The 27,164-nt window shown below is 29.1% G+C and overlaps 1 protein-coding gene across 1 annotated transcript; it reads left to right on the top strand.

Annotated features, from left to right (window-relative positions):
• The first annotated feature begins 1,437 nt into the window (after nucleotides 1–1,437).
• LOC141534394 (uncharacterized) lies at nucleotides 1,438–27,087 on the top strand. Its single transcript, XM_074253730.1, has 3 exons — nucleotides 1,438–2,143; nucleotides 22,131–22,359; nucleotides 26,274–27,087. The coding sequence occupies exons 1-3, from the start codon at nucleotides 2,021–2,023 to the stop codon at nucleotides 26,600–26,602; spliced, it is 681 nt and encodes a 226-aa protein (XP_074109831.1). The 5' UTR covers nucleotides 1,438–2,020; the 3' UTR covers nucleotides 26,603–27,087.
• The last annotated feature ends 77 nt before the right edge of the window (nucleotides 27,088–27,164 follow it).

Genomic DNA, 27,164 nt, shown 5'->3' on the forward strand with positions numbered 1-27,164 from the left:
TACTCAAAAGATTAAAATAACGTATTCGTCAGTAGGAGGAATCAAAATATGAATAATAAATTCAGCCACATTCGGGCGGGTTTTTGATGTCTCTGATATAATATAAAGCTTTTGATAAAACTAAGGTAACTTTAAAATAATATTTCGTAAAAATGGATATGGAAATAACAGTAAAGTAATAATTGAATGAAACTGAGAGGCGTAACGTCGGTAGTTCTATATATCGTACACTTTGATCAGTACCGCTTCTATTTCATACAGCATTTTTACCAACAATCGTCTATTCACGAGTGTCCTACAGATTTTTTTAATATTTTAAGTTAATTTGCAGGGTTAAAATTTCGTGGATGGATCATTGATTGCCACTCAGCCAACCGTGAACTTATGTGTTTTGTTTTTAATTAAACCCTGCGTATATTGGAATTTTATTAAACTAATTTGATTTTTATTTCGTAAAATATTTATTTTGCTTTCACGGTAGATTTTTTAAAAAAAATTTCCATGGAGTATTTGCGAAGTTGAAATGAAAAAATTACTCAGTCATTTTTTTTTTTTTTTTTTTAAGGTATGCAGACAATTTGACTATACAGTTCAATTTGATTATTTAATTTTATAATGAAATATTGAAGATAAAAAAAAATAATAAGAGATCGTTGTTGCAGAGAATTAATTTTTCTATAAAAAAGTTTTCTTGACAACCTTTATTAAAAATTAAGAAAATAAAATTTTTCAATAACTTTATGTCATAACTGAATAATTAATTCAATTTTAAAACCAACGAAGTTATTAAATTTAAAAATTTTTTATTTTATACAGTTTATTATTGTTTTATTGACAATCTTAATCCAGATAATGATATTTTCAGAATATACTCGAAAAAATTGAACATTTTTATAGAATTTGGTAGAACGCCAATAATTCTGCTGATTAAAATTAATAATTAAATTTTTTTTACTATTCATAATTCAATTAAATTATAATTGAATGAAATTTTCATGCAAATGTATTATAAAATTAATTTCTATTTTGAAAATAAATGTAATGATGTAATTTGAGATATTAATGAATATTATTGTCATTATCCGAAAATTTATAATAATAATAATTTTCAAAAAGAAAGTTAAAGAATGTAATTTTGATACGAAAACAAAAGCTTATGTGTTGAGAAAGCCCGTATGATATAATTTTATTACTGATCTGATGACGGTGACAATGACGAATCCGAAAAATAAAAAGAGATAACTTTGTGTTAAATGTCCGGAAGGGACAATCTAATTGATGAGATTGGTTTAAATATGTGTGTCTGTGTTGTACGTCACGAGTAGAATATACTGTTGATTCTTCATTCTGTACAACAACTTTAGATCACATAGACGAGAGCGTCGCGCGACGACTAACTGACGACGCGGGTGAACGAGGGAGGTCCAGCGTCCCGAGAGTACTCAGAGCTCAGAGTGTTCGTCGGCTTCACCGCGTAAACATCCTTTATTACTTGTTAATACATCCCATTTTTTAGCGTTTTACTCGCGGTGTTGCTAAAAGTTGCTAAAACTTTTATCTTTTAAATTAATAAACAAGTAATAACAATAAATCGTTACAATTTACGACTGTAATTAATTTCCAACAGATCTTGTACGTTATAAAAAAATTTAAATACAATAAAAAAAAATTTTAATACAGTGGAATGAAGTTGTGACGTTTTTATTTATTATTGTGGCTTTTATAAATATATTTCGTGGGTGAAGAATGAGTGATGAACCCAATGAAAATCCTTGGATTTTCTTACAGTGACATTTCTCAAGCTCTATTTAAATTATTAAATTGATTTTTTTTTATATTATAATAAAAATAATAACAACAATAAAAGTGAAGTTAAAATTTAAATTTTGAAACTGATTTAGTGACCAAAAATTAAAAAAAAAAAAAAAAGAAATAAATAAATAATAACAATAAAATTTTGATTACACTTAAAAATTTAATTAAAAAATAATTGAAATAATTTAACAAAAAAAAAGTGATAATGCAGTGTATGCTAATATTATTTTTTATTTCTTCCACGTGGGCGAGTAATTCAATTGACTCATGGAATTCACCACCGAATTGTGGTGCTTTAAAGGCCCAACAGGACTTTGATCTGGATAAGGTACCAAAAAATTATAAAATAAATTTTTCCATTGGAAATTAATTTTCAAAATAAAATTTATCATCCCTATTGTAACTATTGTTATTATGACAACTATTACAATTGTTATTATTACTATTATTGTTGGTCCTATTGTTATTGAATATTCTGTATTTATCCAGACAGGAGAATACCGATAAAAGCTTCCGGGCTGCCATTCTCATGTCCCAAGCTATAAAAAGTAAGGGAAGGATTTAAAATTTTCCGAGCAAGCGTGAAAAATGGTCGGATAAAAAAACAAATCTGTGGTATGGTGCATGGGTTAACATCATCGACTCGACAACTACTTTATATCCTTTGTTAGTTTTGACGGTTCATCAACCTGCTCTTTTGTAACATCAAAAGCTTCTTAATATAAAACCACTTCGGTATAACAACCAGAAGGGCAGCCAATTTCTTCCATCGCTGCTTTTTAATCAAACGCAATTTTTTTTTCATCCATAAATTTTTTTTTTTTTTTTTTTTTTTTTTTTATCATACACTTCCATCGCCAATTATGCTAATGGCAAACATTTTTCATTGTTTCCGCTCGCAAGCCTCTAAAGCACTAATTAAAATTTAAACTTTGTGAGTTAGCAAAAAACTCTTTGAGGAATTATATTAAGCTTGGAAAATAAAATTGAAATTTTACAATGAAAAAGGTAACAGTCCAAGAAATGATTGATAGAAGTTTCATTTTAGGATAAAGAAGATTTAGTTAATCCGGAAAATTTAAAGTGCGCAAATGTATTTTTATAATTATCAAAGGGATTAGGGAATATGTCGTATGCAAACATTTTACATTTTATTTTATTTATCGTATTATTTTACAAAAAGAAAATGTTTAAAAATTAAATCATGTTTGCTCAGGCTCATTTCTGTAGAAATTTTTATAATAGCTGGTTTATCGCTTAAGGGGCTCGGGTGTATGTGAATGTTGTTACGTTAATTTTAATTTTTTCCTATCCGCAGAATAAGTCAAGCAAAAGGTTGGTGGAAAAACTGAGATAAACTCGAAAAATATGGAGGTTATTAAGGGAAAATTATTATGATTTAGTGAGAAATCGGCGGGGCTGAGGTTCATATTGTACTCTGGAAAAGCAATCTAATACAATGAACTAAAAGTTAAAATAACTTAAAAAAAATAAGTCTTGAATAATTTTTTAAACTAGATAACTTTTTATGTCTATTGTAGAATTTATGTGTGGTACAATTTATTTTTGAGTAGGCAATTATTATTAGAGCGAGGATATTATTTTTAAAGTAGGTTTATGATGGCTTAATTTGAGTATTGGTCACCTGCGCTTCGATGGTTAGTCCACTTGTACTCAAGTAAATGCGACATGAACCTTAAGCCCGCGTTATGACACGATCGTCAAATTATTCACCCTTTAGTTGGATGTAACATAAACTACTATCAGAATAATGCAGGTCAATATTGAGTACATAAAATTTTAGGAGCATATAATATTGACTAAATTTTATGTTTATAATTATTACTGTCAATAAAACATGAGTGTTATTATATCGTTCTGAAAATATTAATTTGAAATTTAAAAATGGTAAAATGGGAAGCTCCGACAATATTGTAAACATTTTTTTTTATTGAAAGCTTTTAATACGTTCAGAAATTATTTTATCTTTAGTTTATAGTATTTGAGAGACTGCCTGAAAAAAAAAATTTTTTTTTTACCACTTTTTTTTACTTTTTCTAATTTTTTAAAAATAGTAAAATTTAAAATTTGAGGATGAATATAATTCCAGACATAGTGACATTACTCTAGATTAATAATCTTTTTTATTTTTTTTTTTTTTTTTTAGTTCAGAGAGATCAGCTTTTTTTTTAGTTTTTTTTTAGATCAGCTGCTAATTTTTTGAATTTTCAACTTTTTTTTATTTTTTTCTGTATTCTTATAATGTTAACAAATAACATGAAAAAATGGATAGTAAAAATATAGGTTGCCTTTTTTTTACGGCACTTCAAAAAATTACCTGAATAGTAATTTATTTTAAAATTTATTATTATTATTTAATTTTTACACGATAAAATTAAAAATGATAATAATAAAAATAACTTTTAAAAATTGAAGAGTATTATTATTTCTATTATTAACCTTTCGACCTCATTTATCTTGGTACAACAACATAAAATCCTCTCTATTATATTAATAAGCAACTTAAACCTTTTGTTCAACAACGACAAAAAAAAATTCCTCGATATCTTTTACAGCAGACTAAACCGCAACTTTTCTAAAAAAAAAAAAAAAAAAAAAAAAAAAAAAAAAAAAAAAACCTATTGGAAAGCAAAAATCATTATTTGTTTTCTCTCCGTGGTCTAAAACAGTACAGCATTATCCATTTATTATTTTTTCCACCGTGCACATAATACGGTAAAAATAATATTTTCCTCCAAGCTTAGTAAAGCTCGCGTATTCGAACCATAGTAGTTTCGAAAGCAATGCGCGGACATACTCCCGCGATTAGCATAAACTCCATTTAAAATCCTTGCGCTGAATATAAAGAGCTTTTCGTGACACACGCAAGTTATGGGCAAGCTGTTGCGAAAAATAGACATGAAAGAGTGCCGACGTATCGCACAACAGAGACTTGAGAATTCTGAAATTATTTATTTGCTGTTATGTGTTTTTAACATGTATAAGCTTGCATTTGTGGTTAGGAATAACACTTTATTTATGAGACTAAAAAAGTTAAGATTTATGAGTTATAGGTAAGCTCACCTTTAATCTCCCACTATATTGTTTTAATTTATTTACTCTATTCCTCTGTACACGCTGTCTTTTTGCACCGTTTGTTGTATTACTACTGTGCGTGCTCTAAATTAACTGGATTTCGAAAAATTATTCGATACACCCGCAGAGGTGATTTTTTATTTCAAATTTTTAATAACTTTAGTTTCATTTGCTATCCAGTTTCGATAAAAAATGTATCATTTTATTGATAGATTTTATAGTCAAATAAATTTATCTGGTTAATCAATCATAAAGTTTTATGAGGCATTAAATACTCGAGAGAGTATCGAGGGAAATTTGTGCATCAGACTGGTATAGGCGCATTGAATAAAAATATTTCTTTAAAACAACATTTTGCTTCAAAACGTTCAACTAATATTTTTTTATGATTTATTTATTTTATGAGACTCATTGAGTTAGAACTCTGAGTAAATTCAATTTATAAATTAATAAATTACAAATTTTTTTTTTTTTATTTTAAATCAAAAAATTTTAAAAGGTTTAAATATTTTTAACCAGTAAAAAAAATTTTGCAACTAAAAATTAAGTTAATTTTATTTGACTCAATTTTTTTTATCTTGTTTCAAAATAAAAAAATTTTTTTAAAATCCAAATTCACTTCACTAAAAAAATTCAAAATTTACCAAGTGTATTATTATTTTTTAACCTGTAGATAAAAAACCACAATTTATTTCCCATCAAATCTAATACAAAGCCCTTGTTTTCTAAAAAATCCTCCATTTTCTTCTTCAATAATTACTAGTTCCTGATTAAAGCTCTCCGTCCCAATAGAGAAGTATCACAAGTTAATATCAGATAACCCAAGGCCTGACGAAGGTCCGTAAACCTTACTTGAAACAGATAAAAGTCGTCTGATTGGTTCATCCGATGGTATAAATCACCATGAGTAATCAGTTACCTACCCTACTGTGTACGACATATATACAAAAGATATAAATATACAATCTGCCTAGGAAGAGGCCTCCATAAAAAGCCCTCAACTTTTACTCTCTACCTCGACTATAGGATACAAGGATCGTTGGTCAGGGCAAAAGTTTCCGTAAATTCTTCAGCTCAATTGCCTTGTTTTACGGTTATGATCTCTGAGTCATTCTTTATTGCTCCGTGCTGACAATATACGTCTCACTGTGCATATATATTATAAAATCATGCTGGGAGCCAGCTCTTAATTTCCGGGGTTTTATGCTTCAGAGTTACGTTTTATCTCCAATTTCCTTGAATTCGAGATCAATACTATATATCAGTGTTAGCAACACCCCATGGCCTTCACCTCAATTTGCCAGGTTTCATGAGCACTCGTCCTCGACCTCTTCTAGCTATAGCGCACTCGCAGTTTCCGATCTTTATTGGTATAAACATGATAAAGTTTACTTACACAACAACTTTTTATTATACTTTATAGTGCGAGGACGTAACAGGATATATATACTCTATTTTTATTCTATACACTCCAGTCTACTACTTGGAAGTTATTTTTTCATGATAACCACTGAAACCTTTCAGGACGCGTAAAATTCCCCAGCGTAATTTGCAATCATTATCTCGAAGGTTACTCAATTTTTTTAACCATTTAAACTCAATAATTTATTATTAGATTAATGAAAAAAAATATTAATTTGATTTAAAAGGAAAAACTATTTGGGAAAATTTTATTGACTTTAATGAAGCTGAAAAATTTTTGGCTGAAGTAAATTTTTCGGGATTCAAAGATTTTTTGGCTTGGTTCAAGAAAAATACATTCTCAGAAATTAAAATAATTTTTTTTTTTTTAATTCAAGACTATTTCTTTTGAAATGAGTAGTTATTATTAGTACACTTTGTTCAAAACAAAAAAATTTTTTCTGCTGCATCAAGCCAATTTTTCCATCAATGCAAAAAGTTATCCACTCCGGATATATTTTTATCAGGATTGCAAAAACTGCTTTTTTTATAAAACAAATTTTCCGTCACACTAATCGGTGTATTTTCTAACCAATTTCCAGCGCACCCTGTTCTATCTCCGTTTCAACATAAATTACATGCTTACATAAGAATATCTCCAGTGTAGTATATAGTATATTATATATAATATATATCATGGTATGAGAACCCAATGTGTATGTAAATGCGATCGGGGAATTGATGTGGAGTTTGATGTTTTGTTACAGAACAATTCGAATCTCAATGTAAATGCGGAAAAAATATAACGCGAAAAAAGACGCAGTGGATGGGAATAAAATGATAAAAAACATTGAAATATATATACGAGGTACATCGTGCATTTATATGTTATATGTTATATGTTATATGCTATACGTATACCGAAAAAGGAAATAATAAAATATAAATCTTCGTATATGTGTTTCTATGTATCATGTTTCTATTGAGAGGATTTTATCGTGAATGGCTTATAAAAAAATTAGCAAAAAATGTAACTGGACACTGGAGCTTTTTATCTCTCGGAAAATGCATGTACAAGAATTCTTGTGTCTAGAGGTATTTTTTTATAAATGATAAAAAAATGATGAAGATTATCAATTTTTGTCAGGCACAATAGTATTTTTAACTTTTTCAATAACTTTTAAATCTATTATTTAACTTTTAGTTGATCTAAAAGTACAAAGGATTTACAAAAATTTTTAAATAAAACAAAGCGAGCTTTAGTTTTTGTTAATTTAAACTCAAAAAAATTTTAATTGATAATTTTAAGGCCTTTAATTAACATAAAATGATGTCAAAGCGCTTTTGCTGGTTTACGAGCAATTTTTCGGCTGTTACACTTGTATTTATACCCAGTTTTAATTTACTCATTAAATGAAAAATCTAGGCGAAAATTGACAAGTCTTTTAGATACTTTTAAACTGAAATTTTTCCATTCGGAGAGAACAAAAAAAAAATCAGTGATAAAAAAGATATATTTTAGATCGAAAAAAATTGGAGGGCTTTTTCTGAAATAACCAATAGTTGAAAGTGTGTAAAAAACCGGCTTAAGCATCGCGTAGTTCTTTTAGGTTTTAATGAAAGAACTTTCTATTTCCAGATAGTAGGGAATCGACATCGACGGATGTGACATATTACAAAGTAGGAAGTATGCACTCACTGAATCGGTTGCTCGATTAATCCGACGAGTTTCAGCGGAGCGATGACATATAAACTCTAAATCACCGCTTAGATACTGTCAATGTTTCAGATAAATTTCATATTTTTATCTTTTAGTTTTTTAACTACCGTGGGAATTGGTAACTACCATGGCGTAGTAAGCTCCTTTTACGTTTTTGTCGCATGTCACCTGACTCGCAAAATCACTCCACTCTTCTTTTCTTTCTTATTTTTTTATTCAGTAAAAATGAATGGAAATCAATTTTAGATACGATTCAATCCTCTTTCTATCAGCAAATTTTTTGTTTCGTAATCTTCTTCCACTCTTTTTTTGATTTTGAGCAAAGAAAAAGACGCTTTTATAAAAATAAAAATAATCATTTTTAAAAAACAAAAATTACAAAATAGAGAAATATTAAAAAAAAATTTTTTAAGTATTTGTTCAAGATTTATTATTATTATTATTTATTGAATAATAATGATAATATATGATTTTATGGGATTATAAATTTTTTGAGAGGTTGTTGAATTTTATTTTCTTGAAAAGCTCAAATTGAATTTAATTTAATTAATAAAATTTCACTTGTTGATGCTAGTGCTCCGAGTTAGATAGCGCAATGCTTTCATCTATATACATTAATATATAATCAATAACTTTAATGCCTCCAAGTTATTGAAGGACTGAGAAAGGAAGAGAATAAAAGGAAGTCGCTTCGCTTCGGTTCTTAATTATTGACTTTAAAAGTTATTCCAACGCGACCGGAGCTGACGACAGTTCGGAAATATTTTATATAATCAGCAATATATCGATTTATGTTAAATTTACTCTAGAAACTTGATTTTGCTAATGGCAATCACGGTAAAAACATTTAATTTCAAAATTTGATTCATGGAGGTAAGAAATAAAGTTTTGTACTGTGCAACTATTTCAAACTCTACATCTTCAGTAAGTTAAATTTTATAGGATTTTACCTTCACTATTTTCAAGTTAAAGGTTTAAAGATTCAAGCTTGGCAATTGAGTGACATTTATTTAATATTATTAAATCAGAAACATGAGTTGCTTAAATTGGAATATTAAAATCTTGAACTGGTTTGGTGCGTGATTTTTTTTTTTGTATATCTAATTTATTTATTTATTATAATTTACAATACGAAATTTCTAGGAGATAAAAAAATAATTATTTGTAAAAAAAAATTCAAAAAAATTCTAAGTGACTATTAGATACAGAAAAAAAAATATTGTAGGAAAAATTACAATTGTAACATCGTGATTCGGAATCAAACTTTCAATAAGGTTGCTTTGATAATTTAAAATAAAAAAATTTACGATGTTACATCATAAAAAAGCGTATAAAAATAGTAAATATCCGAATTTTTACGATGTAATTGTAATTTTTTTTTTCCTTGAAGTATTAAGGTCAGAAATGATTAAAAACTTGGTCTGTTAGTCTTTTAAATGCACAAAACCCCTCAATAGTTATTAAATTTAATTTACTCAAAATGAATTCTTCAATTTTACGGTCGAATCATCAAAAACACTTCACCATCCATCGACAGTAACACAAAATGAAGTGAACGCGCTTGATAAATGTAAACACTATATCATTTATTGAAATGACAAAATGAGCTGAGCGAGAACAGGAATTACGGAATAACAAAATCCGATAATAATGTCGACAGATATTGCAAATTCGATATGCCCATCCGGGGGTTTATTACATAGCAGAGTGAGCTATTACAGAGAAGAGAACATACCCGAGCGATAAACACATTACAGAATCGATTTTCAAGAGGCTTTGCTCCCGGGGCACTACGTTGATTGGCCAATTCATATCCAGTTCATAACACTCTACTCGTGCCAGGCCGGGATTCGTCGATGTTTCTTCAACGGAAAAACTTTGGCTATTGTTTCTGTTCTCTTCTGTTTATATTTTTTATTTTTTATCTCTACTTTTCCATTTTAATGGACATACAAACAAACAATCGAAACTAAAAGCCTGCCTACAAGCTCGTTGATCCCCACAGCTACTTCTTCACTCGAAGCTCGGGAAAATGTCATCCCGGAAAAAATACTCCCGGTCCCAGTCGGAGTAAATACATTGACGTGATGTATCGAAGATGAAAAAATGAAAACAATAAAGAGCGTGTCGAGTATTGTTGACAGTACTTCATATAAAACAACGTGCATTCAAATATTTACAGTATTTCAAATTTTCCCTCGGTACATACAAAAAAAAAAAAAAAAGGAATTATGATGGATCAGAAATATTATTTTCTGCCGCATCTGATTGTTAGCTTTTCAATCGGATTTTCCATTGGAAAAAAGTAAAATAACATTAATTAATAAATTTTGTTAAATTTTCAGTCAAGAAATAAATTCGAAAAAACATCAAAAGTGAACAAATTATAGCTTAAATTGAACATAATTACGCAGACTTTCAGATAAATTTCATAGATTTGAGATATCTCTTATGGTTGGAAAATTATTTCGTTAAAATTGATAAAATTCAAATTTTTTGAAAATGAAAAAAAATTTTCAATCATCCACAACTCGTAAGCTAACCGGCTCATGTTCTTCATTTTCGAACTTTATCTTGGTATTGATTCATTAGAAAAAGTCTACAAAATTTAATTAAGATCAGTTAAAAATTATAGACGCAATCCTGCTTACATCACATATAAATGCATAAACTTTTGGTTCAATGCTATTTTTCGACACAAATTGACAAAATAAAACATATTATAGAAATATTAGCTGGAAAAATACCAAGAAACTACAAATTTTGCAAAATATTGTCAACAGCATTTCTGCACAAAATAATGTTGATTTTAGTACGCATAAAATTTTTCACAGTGCTTATATTTGTGCTTGTGCTTGTAAATCTTCACGGTAGCAACATCGGAAGAAGAAATGGCAAACAAGACCTTGGAAAAGTGATTGAGCCACTTTTCGAGGATTCAACCACAACACCACGACCGTAATATTCTATTCATAAATAGAGTGCATTATATCTGGAGTCTGAAGAGCGAAAACTCTGCCGAGAGGAATGCACCCTTAAGGAGAGAAAGAGGGTGGAAGTACGTGTATAAAATATGAGAGCTTGCGCGAGACGGAAATAGGCCAACGAAATGCCATTCCTCGTTCATCCACCACCCACCCACAATCTGGTGTTGTTCAGTAATGGGGACTCTCCTCATCGAAAATTTGCATCTCACCCTTCCTAGCCGTATTATGCTAGGTACTACTTAAAAGTTCGCACTCATTCCAAGTATGAATAGCCCACACAGCCAGCCATTCCTAGACGTGCGTTTGTAAGCCTCAGGCATCTTCATTTCACTTTGAAAAATATTGAAAAAAAATAATCATGACGCTATTAGCGTTAGGAAATTAAATGGAGCTCTAGTTACGCGGAAAAATTTGAAAAACTAAAAGAATGAGAAAATTTTTTAAAGTAGTTGAATTTAATTTTTGGGTTGGTAATTAATATTTTCTTTATTTTTTTAATAAGAGCGAGATATTGAAAGTTTCTGATTTAATTAGGTAAAGATACATTTTAAAAAGTTTTTATCTCTTGAATGAGAAAAAATTATATGAAAAAGTAATTTAAAAAAAAATAATAAAGTTCAATATTGTAGTTTTTATTGAAAGAAATATCTAAAAAGTTATAATAACGGTAATAATAACAATAAAAAAAATAATAATAATTCATTATGAATTTTTAACCTCGTTCAAATTTCAACAACTAGATAATGACGTTCAATTATATATTACATTCTTTTCTAAATCAAAAAATTTTTTTTTCAATACGAAAGTTACTGTGAAAAAATTTTGATTTTTTCAGTTAAAAAATAAAACTGTTGTAAATTTTCAATAAATTAATTCTTTGCCATAACATTGCCCATTTTTTAAAAATCAATTTTTTCTCTAAATAAATTTCTTAATTACAATAGCAATTAAATTGAGCAATAACCCACCAATGACTAGACTCACCCAACAATATGACGTGTAAATTCGATAATATCCATTAGTGATGATGAAATAGCTCGAGGAGTAAGCCGATGAAATTTCTAGCTTACCGTAAACTAGTATAACTTTTTGGTAAATGGCTTCCGTAGTACTTCAGCGCCTTGAACATGCAGCACTATCAACATGGAGATCAAACAGAACCAGCAAAGTCGTAAGTTGGTTAACTGCGGCTTCTCCAAGCGACTGACAATGCCCAAAACCACACAAGATGTACGCGGCTTATCCCGGCTTTGTCTTATTCGAATGCAGGCATAACTGCGTGCTTAAGTATCCAAAATTTCCAAAAATTCTAATTACCGAGTCCCAACGTCGTTTGTCAGTTTGTCGGTGCTGGTGCAGTAACTGTGCTTCACTTTGTCTGAATTTATACTTGTAGTCTGTAAAACTGCCATCCAGCCCGAGCGAAGACTATCATCGATTGGCTAATTTATATACATATTATGGCTACTTTGTAGTCCTAGGACCAATATATGTTCACATGTACGTGTGTTATCCATTCGTATCCGGTTGTACCGTGTTTCGCTTCCCAAAGGAGTTTTGGAATCGTTCCAACTGGTTCGTTAACTTTTCAAGTAGAACCACTCGATGAGACGGACCATTGAATCAGTTGGCAGTAAGCGCAACAGATATCCTCTCTCTGTACTGTTCTATCCTCTTCTATCTCGGTGGATTCTGCAGGAATTTATGATCAGAGTATCGTGGATGCTGGATATCTATACTTCTACCGGTATCTCTACTTCAATACCTGTTCTTCAATTTTCCTTTGTTTTACTTTTTTCCAATTTCATTCATTCGACTCTCTATATTTTTTGTTATTTTCATTTCCGCTATATTTAAATTCAAATGTATCGTAATGCGAAATCTTCCTCCACAATTTGCAATTTAAATTATTTTATAAATTTTAAATTAAAGACTAACTTTAGATAACAGAAACTATTCCAATCAACATGATAAATAATACTAGTCCAAACTACGAACCAGGATTTATCAAGTGGAAGTGAAAAAGACATTTTTTGGGGCTTTTTCATAAGATTTTTTTTGGCTAAAAACTAAATTGAAGAAACTTTTAATAATTATTAAAGAATTTTTCTTTTTTGAGTTTTATTTTAAAGATTGTAGTGATCTTAGCAATAAAAAGAAAGGTCAATGTTCAAACTTTCATGTGATACTACATCGCTATTATTTTATCTACCAAAATTTTATTTGTATTACAGATACGTGAAAATTTACGACCCGATTTTGGGAAATCGATGTAGATAGTGGCTTTTAACATAAATCTGTTTCCGTTTTTACACAAACGAGTTGTGTAAAACAAAATCGAAATCTGTGTAAGCGATTTTTTTTTTCACGATTGCAGAATTTTCCTTCGCTCACAATAACATAGTCGGTAAATTAACATTGTTGCAGGATTGTAACAATTGTGCGAAGAAAATAAATATTTCAAGTGTTTGTCTAAAATATCAAGCAAGCATATTCTGAATTTTATGACCAGCCTTAGAGATTCTGTAGTGATAAAAATTCCGGATAAAAAACTAAATGTTAAAATTTAAAAAACGTTATTGTATAAAATAAAATCCGAAAAAGTGATTTTTGAACTTGAATCAAGTTAATTTGTTATCAGTATTAATTTCATGAAAATAAAAATAATATGATGCATTAATCTTCAAGTAAACTTTGAGTTAAATGATGACGAATTCTAAAAAAAAAAAAAAAAAAAAAAAAGTTAAGAAACGAAAATAGACAAAAGTAAATTACCAAGTACATTGAAATTTACAACAGAAGCACGAAATTTAATGCCCTGGGTTAAATGCTGACAAGTTCTGAATCCCGTACCAACGCATTATATTTTGTATTTAAACGAACTTTGATAGTTCTCTCAAAGGTCTAGTTTGGGATCTTATCAGAAGTTGTTTCTTCTTTGGAAGTTTAAGGTTCTACGCTGCCGCGCGTTAACCCCTGCCTAACTGATGCTACCGCTTACGGACAATAAGACCTGCCCAGCTCAAAGATCTTCTTTGGTAAAATCTTTTCCCAACAAATAATAACAAAGATTATGTCCTCGTATTATGTTTTATTCAAAATATTATAGCAACAATTTTCATCGTCTTGTCACGTCCGCGAGGTTCTAACAACTAAGATAAGCAACTTTAGAGTGGCACCTGCTGGCGTAAGTAATTTTATACCGCGTGCTACCAAGGGACAATAAACAATCAAAAAAGTTTTTATGCAACTTGGTTATAAGAAAAATTTTAATTAATTGTGGCATTAAGTTTGGATTAAAATTGATACATGTGGGATTTATATTCTGTCGTAAAGTTTCCTTAACAGTGTGCATAAAAAATAGCAATTAAAATTTTTTCAAGTTTCTAAAAATAAATTTGGAATTAATTTTGCATGTACGAACAGAGTGAATTTTTAATTAACCAAAATCAGAATGAAAGTCCAATATTGAAACTAATAACTAACTTTAAGCGTACCACACCAACTTTATAAAGAGGGTTATTCTTGCTTTAAAACTTACTCTTAAGATGTGAAATAGTAAAATTGTAACTTTCTAAGATTCTTAATGACTTATAAAAAAAACATTGAAAACTTTTGAATCTATTGGAAATAATATTTGAAACTTTTTATCATTCGCTTTAAAATTACAACAAACTGGTATAATGGTTGAGTGAAATTAGGTTTATTAGACTTTTTATTGCAATAAAAGCTCTTTTGGTGAATTTAAAAAGTTGCTAAATTGCTCATTTTTAATACTCAATAGGGTGATGCAAAAAAGTTGACTAATTTTTTTTAGTTTCTTCATTTTGGAAAGTTCAAGATTTTTGTAGAAAATAATTTTAATGACCCAAAAAAAAAAAAATCATAGAAAACAAAACAAGTTTTGACGATTCTGAAAAATTTTAAGCGACTCATAAAATTTTTTATTTCGAAATAATCTTTGAAGAGAGTTTTGAACGTTTGCAAAATCATTCGAAAAAGAAAAATAACTCTAAAAAAAATAATCAAATGTTTGAACTCGTTTTGTAAATAATTCAATTATAAAATTAATATCTTTTTAGCTTTTAAATTTAGTAATGTATTTCATTCCATTAAAAACGATATCTATAAATTGGATCAGATCCTTAATGTAAAATTCAATAAAATGATAATATTTTCTTTATTAATTAATTAAAGCAAATAATGAATAATCATCATGAGTTAATTAGCAGAAACCAATATTAAATCCAATAATCCTTAGCATTAAATTTATCTAAGGATCTTCATTACTAGTGGTTCTAAATTGGTCCGCAACATATTAATGCGATTTTGGAGCTAAACTAAATGACGTATATTTCTTTGTTTTATTAAATATAACCCCGAGAACTTTTCATAATCCAAGAAAGAAAAATATATTTAAAAAAAAAAATAACAATAAAAATTATAATTGATAAATAAATTAAAGAGAAACACACGTCTACATAATATTTTACACGCACGTGTCTAATATTAAAGGCATTTGCATTATTCGAACTAGCAAACAACTTTGACCTGCACGCCCGCGGGTATTCACTTACAAACAAGGAAAAGAGAAAAAGTGAAAATCGCGAAATGAGAATTTAAATTAAAATTGATGACTCGTAATTTACTTTTAGAATTTACATTCGCTGAACGTACAATTTTTAAACAATTACACAAAGCTAAAAATTACTTTTTGTTTATTGTTTGATATTTGGGGATGTGTTTAGTACGAAAGGTGTATAACAGAATGCAAAATCCGCAAAAGTGGTTATGAAACCGCAAATTCAGCTATTTTCAAATTATTTAGCCCACCCAAGTGTGCATGGCTCTGTTATGTCATGTTACACACATCTGATCACATTTTCTACAACCACTAATACAGATTATATACACTAGGATTGCGCGAATCTTCTTCGGAGCACATAATAGGTTTTGATTCGATGATAAAAAAAATTCAAATTATTGACAGGTTTCAATCTCTCGAACTATTCGAATGTTTTCGATAAAATTTCTGAGCATTGAAAAATTTTGTGTCATTACAAAAAAATTATAAAAATTCTTTTCTACGTCGTAAGAATTCATTTATAATTATTAAATTTAAAAATATAAAATAATAGAACTTAAGATATTGTAAATCAGATCTTAAAATTCAAATCGTAAATTTCAGTATAATTTTCATTCCACGTTCTATATTCAATTATCACAGTGTAAAGTGTAATACTTGCAGTTCTTTTTACAAAAAGCCTGTTTTTACTCTGAAAAATGTAATTTTTTCCCTGCTCTTTTTTCCGTGAAAAAAATTAACTGTAGTCAAATATTTGTTTATCTCTAGTACTCACATTGCATATTTTTTCATTCCTTTATAAGTGTAGTTATGTTGCAAACTAATCTTTTCTACTCGAAAAATAATACAGCTCTTGAAATTTCTCAAGTAGATAAAAACCACTGTACCCTTATCTGAACTGCTTTACCAAAAATTCAGACAGCAGTAATACATCACCATAATCCGTAAAGTTACATGGATTTCTTTGAGAAAAGCATTGTAAGGGATGTTTGTTTTATGGACCCTTAGAAATCCATCAAGAACATTTCCATAGGAATTTGCCTCAGGAGATAGTAATAATAACAATAATTACATTAGAAACCACGATGGTCATCTGGCACTATCTACTTCTACTATACCAGCATCACATGTAGATATAATATCTATGTACATTGTGGCGAAATCTGCTGATATAATATTATTTCCGACTACTCTGGGTATCTCATCTTTCCACATACCCTTGGACGATCTAGTATATATACGTACAATGTAATCTATTAGTTATATATAGAACTACTGGCAAAGCGGAGGAGCAGAAATAGAAATTACGGATAGAACTTTAGATATACAACATATACGTCTATCTCTATCATCGCTTTCTTCCTTTGTGTATCTTGTTTGGAGGTGAGCTTTGAGACATGAATTAACTTCGGATCCTGATTTAAATTAATATCACCAAAACATTGCGTCTGTGCATTTTACTGCCAGAGAAGGTAACAATATATGATAAAATTATGACTGAACACGGCTGGAAAATTAATCCTCCATTGTTTATTGACTGATTATAATTATAATCAAATCATAATAATAATATAGAGCTCATGTTGTTGATAAATTTGAAAAATCAATATTTTAATAGCTATAAAATTTATAATATTTTAGCTTTGAGTATTATTGAACAAAATAAAATTACAAATGATAGAAAAATTAATTTTGATCCGAGAAAAAAATTACTTTGGTAGCAAAATTGATTTAAAACTGAACTTTTTGAATCATGAGAACTAAATTTCTTGAAAGAAGAATTGAATTTTGAAGGAAATATTTATCTTGGATCAAGCAATAGTTTGAAAACTATTTTCAGAGAACATCGAGTTCAATGCGTAGAAATTTCCCCTCGTCTGTTAAAACCTTTTGATAGATCTATTCAACAGCATCAAGTAAAGGTTAAATGGGACAGAATGAATTCTCCATCATAGCATTCATGTATGATGCGACACATAAATACAAATGACACCAGACACGATCAACAGAGGATAGGATCGGTTCATGAGTTTAGCAACACGCATACCAGTTAAGTCACACGATGCAAGCCTACGTTGTATTGCACAGATCTCCAAATATGCGATATTGTTATACATACAGAACATGAACTGGGCTTGCGATTGAAATTTAATTTGTGATGTGTTGGATTGAACCATTACTCCGCTCGAAAACATAGGAGCAGATTCCCTCTGCGTGATAGTCCTCTAGATATATGTAGCAATTTCGGACCACTGCGCTCTTTCTCATAAAATGAAGCCGCTTGAAAGTGTGTTCAAGTGATATTATATGTACGACAGCCTTTGCATGATTACCAGAAATGAAAATGAAAAAAAAAAAAAAAAAATCAGCTCTAGTCCCAGGTGCATGTTCATTTTCAATCTCATAAAGTATCTTGTAATGTTTTACATAACTTTGTATTCACGGCATTTTCCGCATGTTTGCTTCTGCTAGATGAGCTCTTTTCATTTTATTTTTTAAGTAACAAAACAGAAGCGTACACGCTAAACCAATTTGCTATTGAATTGCGCGGAATTTTATATTTTAACAGGGGAGGTGTGAGGTAGAGTCAGGCGTAAATTTTAAATTCACGTTTGCTAGATCCAATTGCGTTTAATTGCTATCTATACAGATAAAAAAAATTCTTGAGCACCTGTAGTTGGAAAATTCGAGTATCCAGATCTGGAATTTTTGTTTTTGTATGTATAAATTATTGCGCGACTCGATATCCGGAAAAATTTAATATCAACATTGTTTGTTTTTCGCTGACTGCTCGTACATTTAATTGAAAATTTTTGCTTCCGATTATTGTTGAATTATATTATCGCTAAAAGCTATTATATTAACAGGCATGAATATGTAAAAATTACGTCGTTGAATAATGTCATATTCACAAAAAAACAAACTGTTTAATTCATAGGAATGGATCAATAAAAATAACATGCCAGAGAAACAAAATTTTATATAACTATATAAGAGTTTTGACGTTATATAATTTTATATAATAAATTTTTAGAAGGCTAGATTTACATTTTCCTCTTGTAAATATAATGATTTTTATAATGTAAAATTTACGATTTTAAAAATGGAAATTTTTCATTTATGTTTTAAAATTAGTAATACTTTACATTTAATGCAATTCTGATCAACTAGTTTCTCGTGTGGTTGAAAAATTTTTAAAAATTACATTGAAATAAAATTAATTTTAAGGGAAAAAAATCTTGAATTAAGAAAATCATTTTGGAGAAATTTATTGTCTTGATTCAAGTAAAAAAATTATTTAACTGAAAATTTTCTTGGTTCAAAAAATTTTGCGTTAAATTAAAGTAATTTGTTTTGTGTGTTTGTGAGCGATTTGAGGTAAAAAATAGCAAAAAACTCCAGGAGTGGGATGCAAGGTAAAACGTTTTTCATATTTTTTTGCGTATATTTACCGCTCGGAAGGTATTAATACATTATTGATATTTATCGTACACGACAACTAATCCCGAAGAAATTGTGATAAAAAATGAGAAAAAAATTCAATAAGCTACGCTGGAGGTAATATTTTAGCGATTTTTGCGGTAAAAATGTCTCAGAACACACGGTTTCCCCGCTAACGAAAGCAAAAAAGTATCAATGAATGGGTCAGTAAATTTGGACAGTCACACGCGTGGCAAGACTTTCTAAGGAAACTAAATAAAAAGCGGTTAAAAAAAAAGCTTACACCACCCGAGATAGGGGCTGAAGTATCAGCGTACCGTATACAAGTCCACCCGAGTGTAGCATTATATAGCAAAAGTATCGATTTAAATACATATAGGAACCCCAATCCGAATACCAAGCTCTAGTCTGTAATCTCTAAGGTGGCAAATATATACGACCGCTGGTTTACCGGGATCTCCGATCGCTTTATTTATTGAAAACACTTTCAATGGATTTTTTTGGTCTCGAGAAACGGGAAAAAAAAAAACTGTATTATTGACACGATCCCTACTGTTTACACTCATTTTTTTTTTTAAGATTTGTATAGTTTTTACTAATACTTAAAAAAAAAAAAATACTTGAACAAATCAAAAAAATCTACTAGTAAACAAAAAAAAGATTTAAATTAAAGCTAATTTATTTTCAGATAAATTTTGCTGAAATTCGATAAGTGATTATTAGTTTCGTCAACAGTTATTATAAATCGTCTGAATGTATATTTAAAAAGTTTAAAAATGTTTTCAAATTAATACTGCATTTCAAAAAACCGAATCACAATAGTATTGAAAAGGAATGGTTTGCAATAATAATCAAACAAATTGACAAACTTGCAAGTTTTAAAGCCTACGGCATTTGAGAATACTATTACAAACATTTTATATTAAATATTTTCATAAAGTTTTAAACTCTATTCTCGCAAAAGTTTTCATATTTTAATACACATAAATGCAAACAATGTTTTCATTGTTAAAACTATAAATCATTGGAAAATCTTTTCACGAAATGAACCATTGAAATGTTTAGAAAAAATCACTGACCATTCGAAATTATCAGGCAACTTTTTAGGAAGGTTCCTTCCGATTAAAATTTTCAGTTAAAAATTAACCTGATTTGCGAATTACAAGTTATAATATTCGAGGTTCTATTATCATGAAATGGGATGATAATAAAAAATTTTTAATTAAAAGCAACCCGTTAATAAGTGGGACATTTAAATTAAAATGATAAATAGGAGTTTATTATATGATTTTAAAGCACTTCTGGGCAACTTTTTTCGTACTGTTAACGGCACTCGGAATGCACGAGACAGTAGAGTGCGGCCGAGAAAATAATTCACGTTGTACGAGTGGCTAGTACATATACATATACATATACATATACGCTGGGGACGGCTGCTTAATAAACGAAAATTTATTTGCGCGAGGCGTTTGCTCATTCGAATGCTTACTTTTTTTGGTCTGTTGTTGCTCCTGGTGCTTTCATGAGCACACCCGCCACCCACCAATCGATTACCGACTATTTAGTCCACCACTTTTACTAGTCTCATTTCACTGGCTTGCCCGGCTTTGGCTTTTCTACCTACCCTCTGTCCTCTGCTCTCCCAAATGTTTATTTATTATTTTAATTTAACTCTTTCATCAGAGGAAATCTTTCATGTGTGGTAGATAGCAACTCGGAGCTAGTTGAGTAGCTCTGAGTCAACACTCTTGAGAGTTTCTCAACTAGTGAAGCGACTCTACCGATAGGACGTCGATTGCTCCGTTGGAGCAATTAAGCCGATTGGACCGGATTAAAAAAATAAAATTATTTGATACTTTCTTTTTTTACTAATAATGTCGATTAAACATTATTGAAAAAAATTATGTTACGTCGATAAAGTTCTTTTAATTATTACCGTAATTATAAAGTGATTTTTTGTGAACACATTTTATTTTTAAAATGAAAATTCTGAATTTTTTGCAGTTACAAATTAAAAGTATTTAAAAATTTCAACCCCATTTAATAATAACAAGAGAAAAATGATGAAAAATTGATCATTTTATAATTAAATGCGTCAATTACCGTAAAAATTTAACCTTTGTGCATAAAATTTCTATATATTAATATAATAATTAATATTATAATCCCAAAACGGTAAAAATGATCAATAGCCTTTGAACGCGTACGCGAGGATGAAAGCTCTAATTACTAAATTAATTTGAATACGTAAAAATACCCGGAATGCCAGTTTATATTATCAGCGAATATAATTTTGGGGTTGCTTGACAGACTCACCAATTGAGGTCCCGCGGTAAAGTAGTAGTGGCGTATCGGGTCGACGGATGTCAAGGCAGAATAATTATTGCTATTACGATTTCTGTATGTAACTCCGAAATGTTCCAACCGTATCTCCAACGGTGTAAATATCAGGGTACACACTAGTTTACCCGAATTAATTTAATGTGTACAATATATATAGGAAACCGAGCGGTTGTTGTATACATACTATGTAAAACAGTAAATTATTGACTCTGTATTCATAATCAGGAGCATTGATTTCGAAAATATAGCATTTGATTATTCCTCATAATTTACGAACGTCACATTCGTATTTTCAATTATTGAGTTTTGGATTGTATTTAAATGCAATATTAATAGGTGTGGGTAATTAAATGGTAATACAAGCAATTTATTATTCCCGCGAATCATTTTGTTTTGTATCAATTCAATTACGTTATTATGGGAATAAATATTTGAGTTTCGTAATTAATTTAATTTTTTTTTCAATACATAATTAATATTTATCACAAATTAAAATTATTATCACGAGTTAAAATTTATTTACGGATGAAAAAAATTAAATTGACTCAAAAAAAAAAATTCTTTAACCATTAATATTATTTGAAAAAATTTTAATCAAGTATAAACATTTTTTAATTGAGAAATTGGTCTTGATTCACGTAAATTTTATTTGATTAAAGAATTTTTTGCTTATTTTAAAAAGATCAAACTTTGATCTTTTTAACAATGAAATTGAAAATAAAAATGATATTTTGTGTTTCAGATAATGGGCAAGTGGTACGTGGTAGAAATTTTGGAACACAAGCCGATACCCGACCAGGAAATAGGTTCAAGATTGGTTCTAGATAAATGTCCAATAATCAAACTGCGATTCGACGAGAGAGGGTACATCAGGCTGTTATGGAGCGAGGAGAAGGGCCAAATCGAGTACACCTTCAGCCTCCCAAACTCCAAAATAAACGGAGTCTGGAATTCAGTCGTTAAGCAAAATGGTACAATTGGTTTAATTTTAATTTCTATGCACTAGTGACTAACAGCTCGAACTCGTAAGTTATTTATTGGCTCGCGAGTTGTTTTTAGCGTAATTATGAAGGAATAATACCCGGTTTTATTCAATTAATTTCTCAACAATTTTAATTCTCACAAAAACTTTATCACTAAAGCTTCAGAATACGGAGCGAGTAATTATAAATTTAACGAGTTGAATCCATTTATAGACGTCAGATGGTTAAACAATAAAATTAAACGGAAAAGAATTAAATACTCGGAGTAAGAAATTAAATATGGCGGAAAAATCTCTATATTCTTTTTATTAAATTATATCGTATTTTATTTTTTTCTTTAAATAAAAAGAGGAAAAATTTTCATCCTACATATCATCTGACTGCAATAATTTTATGGTATGCCTCATAAAAAATAATTCTCCAGCAAATATGTGCTCGCACTTATAAAATACATATCAAAAGAAATACTCGAGCAGACTGCAACTACATACATTACATGCGACGGGTAGAACTTGCATTAAAGTATCCAACAACTAAAATACTTTATTTCTTAAAAACTCGATGGAAGATACGGGATACGTACGGTAAAGTTTAGCTTCCACCTAAAGGAAGACTTGGATCACTTGAATATTGAGATTGAATTATTTTATTCCATTTATTTTAAACTATTTCCTATCCTGTTTTATGTAATGCAGTTTTCTTGATTCTTCAGAGAAATAAAACTCCATTGAATGACAACTCCTTTGTTAATAAAAATTTTAAATTAAGACAAACATTGTCTTTGTAAACAATTCTTGTAAAGTTCGCTTCTGACTTTTTTACGTGTAATTTTCTCTATTTTCAGACTCACTTGTTTTATTGCTCGGATCTATTTCGCGATATTGGATAGTTTAGTTGACGTGAAGATTCTTTCTTATTTTTACTGGTGAAATGACGGAAAAAAACTGGAGAAATTTATTGAATTTCCGGTTTCTAAGAAAAACATTCACATTGGCAAAACTGGGTGTAAAACCTGACATCATATATCTCGGGCCTCACGAAACTCGACAGCTTTTAGCCCTGACAATAAGAATAGCGTTGCTTACATTCTCATTTTTTCTGGCAACAAAACAAATTTAATTTTTGATTTTATAAAAAAAGTCAGTATTAACGAAACTCTATATTTTGGCGCGCGATTTAATGTCAAAAATCTGAACAAATTGATGCAATAAAAAATTTTTTTTAATTTCAAATTTTTCAATTAAAATTTTTCCAGTTTTTTTTTTTTTTTTAGTTTGAAAAATTTTTTTGGATAATATTTCATTCCAATGAAATTATAAAAAAATGTTTAATCCCAGAAAAAACTAAAAAAAAAAAAAAAAAAATTATTTTATTTTATTTTCAAAAATTCTTTGTGAGTAAAAATAAAAACTCCTATGAAATTAAAAACTTTATAAAGCTATATTGCAGCAATCGTAATAAAATCAATTGAAATAAAGTTGAGTCGCTATTTCGATCCATTTATTTAAAAATTAATCGACTAATACATTTTACCGGCTATTGCGACAGTTTGGACGACCAATCATTGTAAATAAAATTGTATAAATAATTTGAACTCTCGACGATTTTAAATAACAGTGATAGAAATATTAAAAGTTAACTGCTATAAACAAGTAGCAAGACCTAAAAATAATTAATTTCAAACTTCACGTTATTCCAAATTCGGTACTGTAAACTGTAGATGACAACTACTATTAATAAATCCAAACTCTTGTTCAAAATCATAATTAAAATTTGAAAGGCACTAATTGAATAAAAGAAGTGACAGTTTCCTTTGACGGAAATATCAGAATTAAATTCCTTTAATCTTGTTTTAAAAAATATGCATGTGCATACGTATGTAATGTAAAAAGATAGATTGTATGAAAAACTGCAGACGTCAGTGAATTCATAATAACGAGATATTTTTTATCCCGTCGTCAACTCGGGACTTCTCTCTCTTTTATGTGACTTTTCATTAGGCTGGTGGATAATTACAACGCTAATGAACATACGAGATCTACAAATAAAATTTAAAAAAAGTAATCCTCTTTTCATTTTGTATCAATATGAAAAATTTTTTATAAATGCAGCACCGGTTGATTGAATAATAATTAATAACGTTATTATTCGATAGAAGTTAATAATCAAGGGATGCTCATATACACGGTAAAAAATATGCGGATATAATGCAGAGGGCATGATAGTTAATTGATTTAATCTTTTCAAATTGAAATTTACTCCAAGAAGAATTTTTATTTACATTATTAATAAAAAAAAATTCTGCTGAGTGAATTTTCTGTTTTTTTTTTTACTGAATAAAATCAAGAAAAAAATTTCATTATTTGTTTAAAAATTACAAAATCCATGTTTAAAGATTTGTAAAATTAATGTTACCTTCCTTCTTTGCAAAAAATTGTATCAATATTTTTTTTTTTATTTCTATAAGTAGCATTTTTTTATAAATTCTCTCTAAAATAATTTATTTGTCAAAGAATCCTATAAAAATTGACATATTAAAGTCAATTTCATTTAGAAAAATATTATTAATATTTACAAACTTGAATTTTTTAAAAAAGGATTAATTTTTTAACAGAAGAATATCAATATTTGTTTTTGTTCTTCGAAATAAACCAATAGCTTCACTTGAGTTAAATAAAAATTAAATTAATCAATTTGACCTATTCTCCAGCCAAATAAATAAATTGTCAGGAATTTTTAAGAACAATATATGTTCTTGCGTCAAGAACATCAATTAATAAAAAGAAAAATTTATTTCTCAGTGTACTCTAACATTTTTTGGATTTAAATATTTGCTCCCCTACTGGAAAAAAAAAAAAAAAAAAAAAAAAAAAAAAAAAAAACTTTAGATTTACTCTATACCCAAAGTGTTCCATTTTTTCCACCCAGTATCTCGAGTAACAGAAGTAAAAATTCACTCTGAATTCACGCTCGATTTTTTATGGCTTAACATACTGAAATTATCTATAAATATATTTATTATGATCATATAAAATAGACCAGACACAATGGTTTGAATTTATTAATACCTAATTAAGATAATCTATCAATGAATATAATCGGGTATTGGTGAGCGGCTATAAACTGGGATATTGAGTTTCCAGTAACCGTCAAGAGTAAATTGGCGGTTTTGTATTATAGCTGATTTGATGATGATGATGATCGCGAATCGTTAGAAATCCTCAAGCAGATGGTTGGTCGAACGAGGGTGTATGATGATGATGATGATGATGATGATGATGATGATGCTGGTCAATGACTAGCCGACAGAACGTTCGCGCCCGAGTGCGGTTTAACGATCCGCTTTTGATATACATATAATCCATATATCGCGTCTATAATATTATACACACCCGTTACATCCGAGCTCCGACAGGGTCTTATATTAGTCATGCATTCGTTTGTTTGTCCTTTGATCTATATGCCAGTCATACGTGTAGGCACTTTATCGGCTTAACTCATTATATGCTTGACCGAATTAATATTTCATTGTATTTATGAAGTTATTATGGAGATAGTGGAGGAATACTGCTTTGGGAGAATGGATCCCGCATGGAAAATTTTTAAAGACCTTTAAAGACAGGCTATATTATATTATAATTCATTTTGAAATTTTTAATTAATAAAAATAATAAACAATTATTTCAGTTTACAAAAATATAAGTTGATTCAAAAAATGAATTTTTGAACCAAAAATTTCTCTTTATGAACCGAACAAATTTTTTTTTTTTTTTTTTTTTTTTTTTAATAAAAAACAAGCAGACCGTTTTTTTATTTATACCTAAACTTGATTAACTTGATCCCTGACGATTCAATTAAAATATAAAAAATAAAATCACTAAAAATTTAAACTAATTTAACAGGATCACTGATCGGAAAGTCTTACCTTCAATTTGACGGATCAGTCTTGGTGATGAAGGCGGTAGCGCAGCACGTTCTCTTGACGTTTTGTTCGGAGAATATCGACTTCCAGTTATACTCAGTCCTGATGGGCCGTCAGCACATTTTGGAGAAGAGCAGCATCACAGGCATCCACAATCTGTTGAAAAGACGAACTCTTCACATCTCAAGCACCAGATCAACTTGCGCAAAGGGTCGAGGATCAACCTCCGCAAGCAATGCATACCTAACTCTCTACACAGCTTCTACTTTATTTATTATCAGCTTTTTTATATCACGCCCCACCCACTGAATCCGCGGCATAGACGATAAATAATTAGCTGAATTTAATTAAAACTTATACATAAATTCAAAAGTATAAATAAAGTGAACCTAGTCTTTAAGGTAATTATTATTAATAAAGTTAATAATAATTGTTCAAAATAATGATCGTTGAGTGCCTTTTTGGAAAGGGCTATCAGCGGTCTGGATCTCACCGGTTTGAATCCACCTTAAGATATATTAATTGTCACAGCTTTCTGTGGTTTAAATATATTAATATATAATATAGATAAATTATAAATATGAGATAAAAGATATAAATATGATTTTACATTATGTTATAAATTATAAATATTGAATTAATTTAAATTATATATTATAAATTAATGATTTAGCAAAATAATATTTGCAATGGGTGCAAATGCTCGATGTAACTATATTAATTAACATATATATAATATATATTTATTATAGTATATATATGTACAGATAAGACGATAATAAAAATGACTGAGACGTTTATTAATTATTTTTTATTATGTTTAAAAATTTTATTTTGTTATTGTGAAGATTTTTCATTTTAATTATGATGA

Source organism: Cotesia typhae, unplaced genomic scaffold (assembly GCF_013202065.1).
Source record: "Cotesia typhae breed Kobodo isofemale line unplaced genomic scaffold, CoteBio_Ctyphae scaffold_13, whole genome shotgun sequence".
Classification (NCBI taxonomy): domain Eukaryota; kingdom Metazoa; phylum Arthropoda; class Insecta; order Hymenoptera; family Braconidae; genus Cotesia; species Cotesia typhae.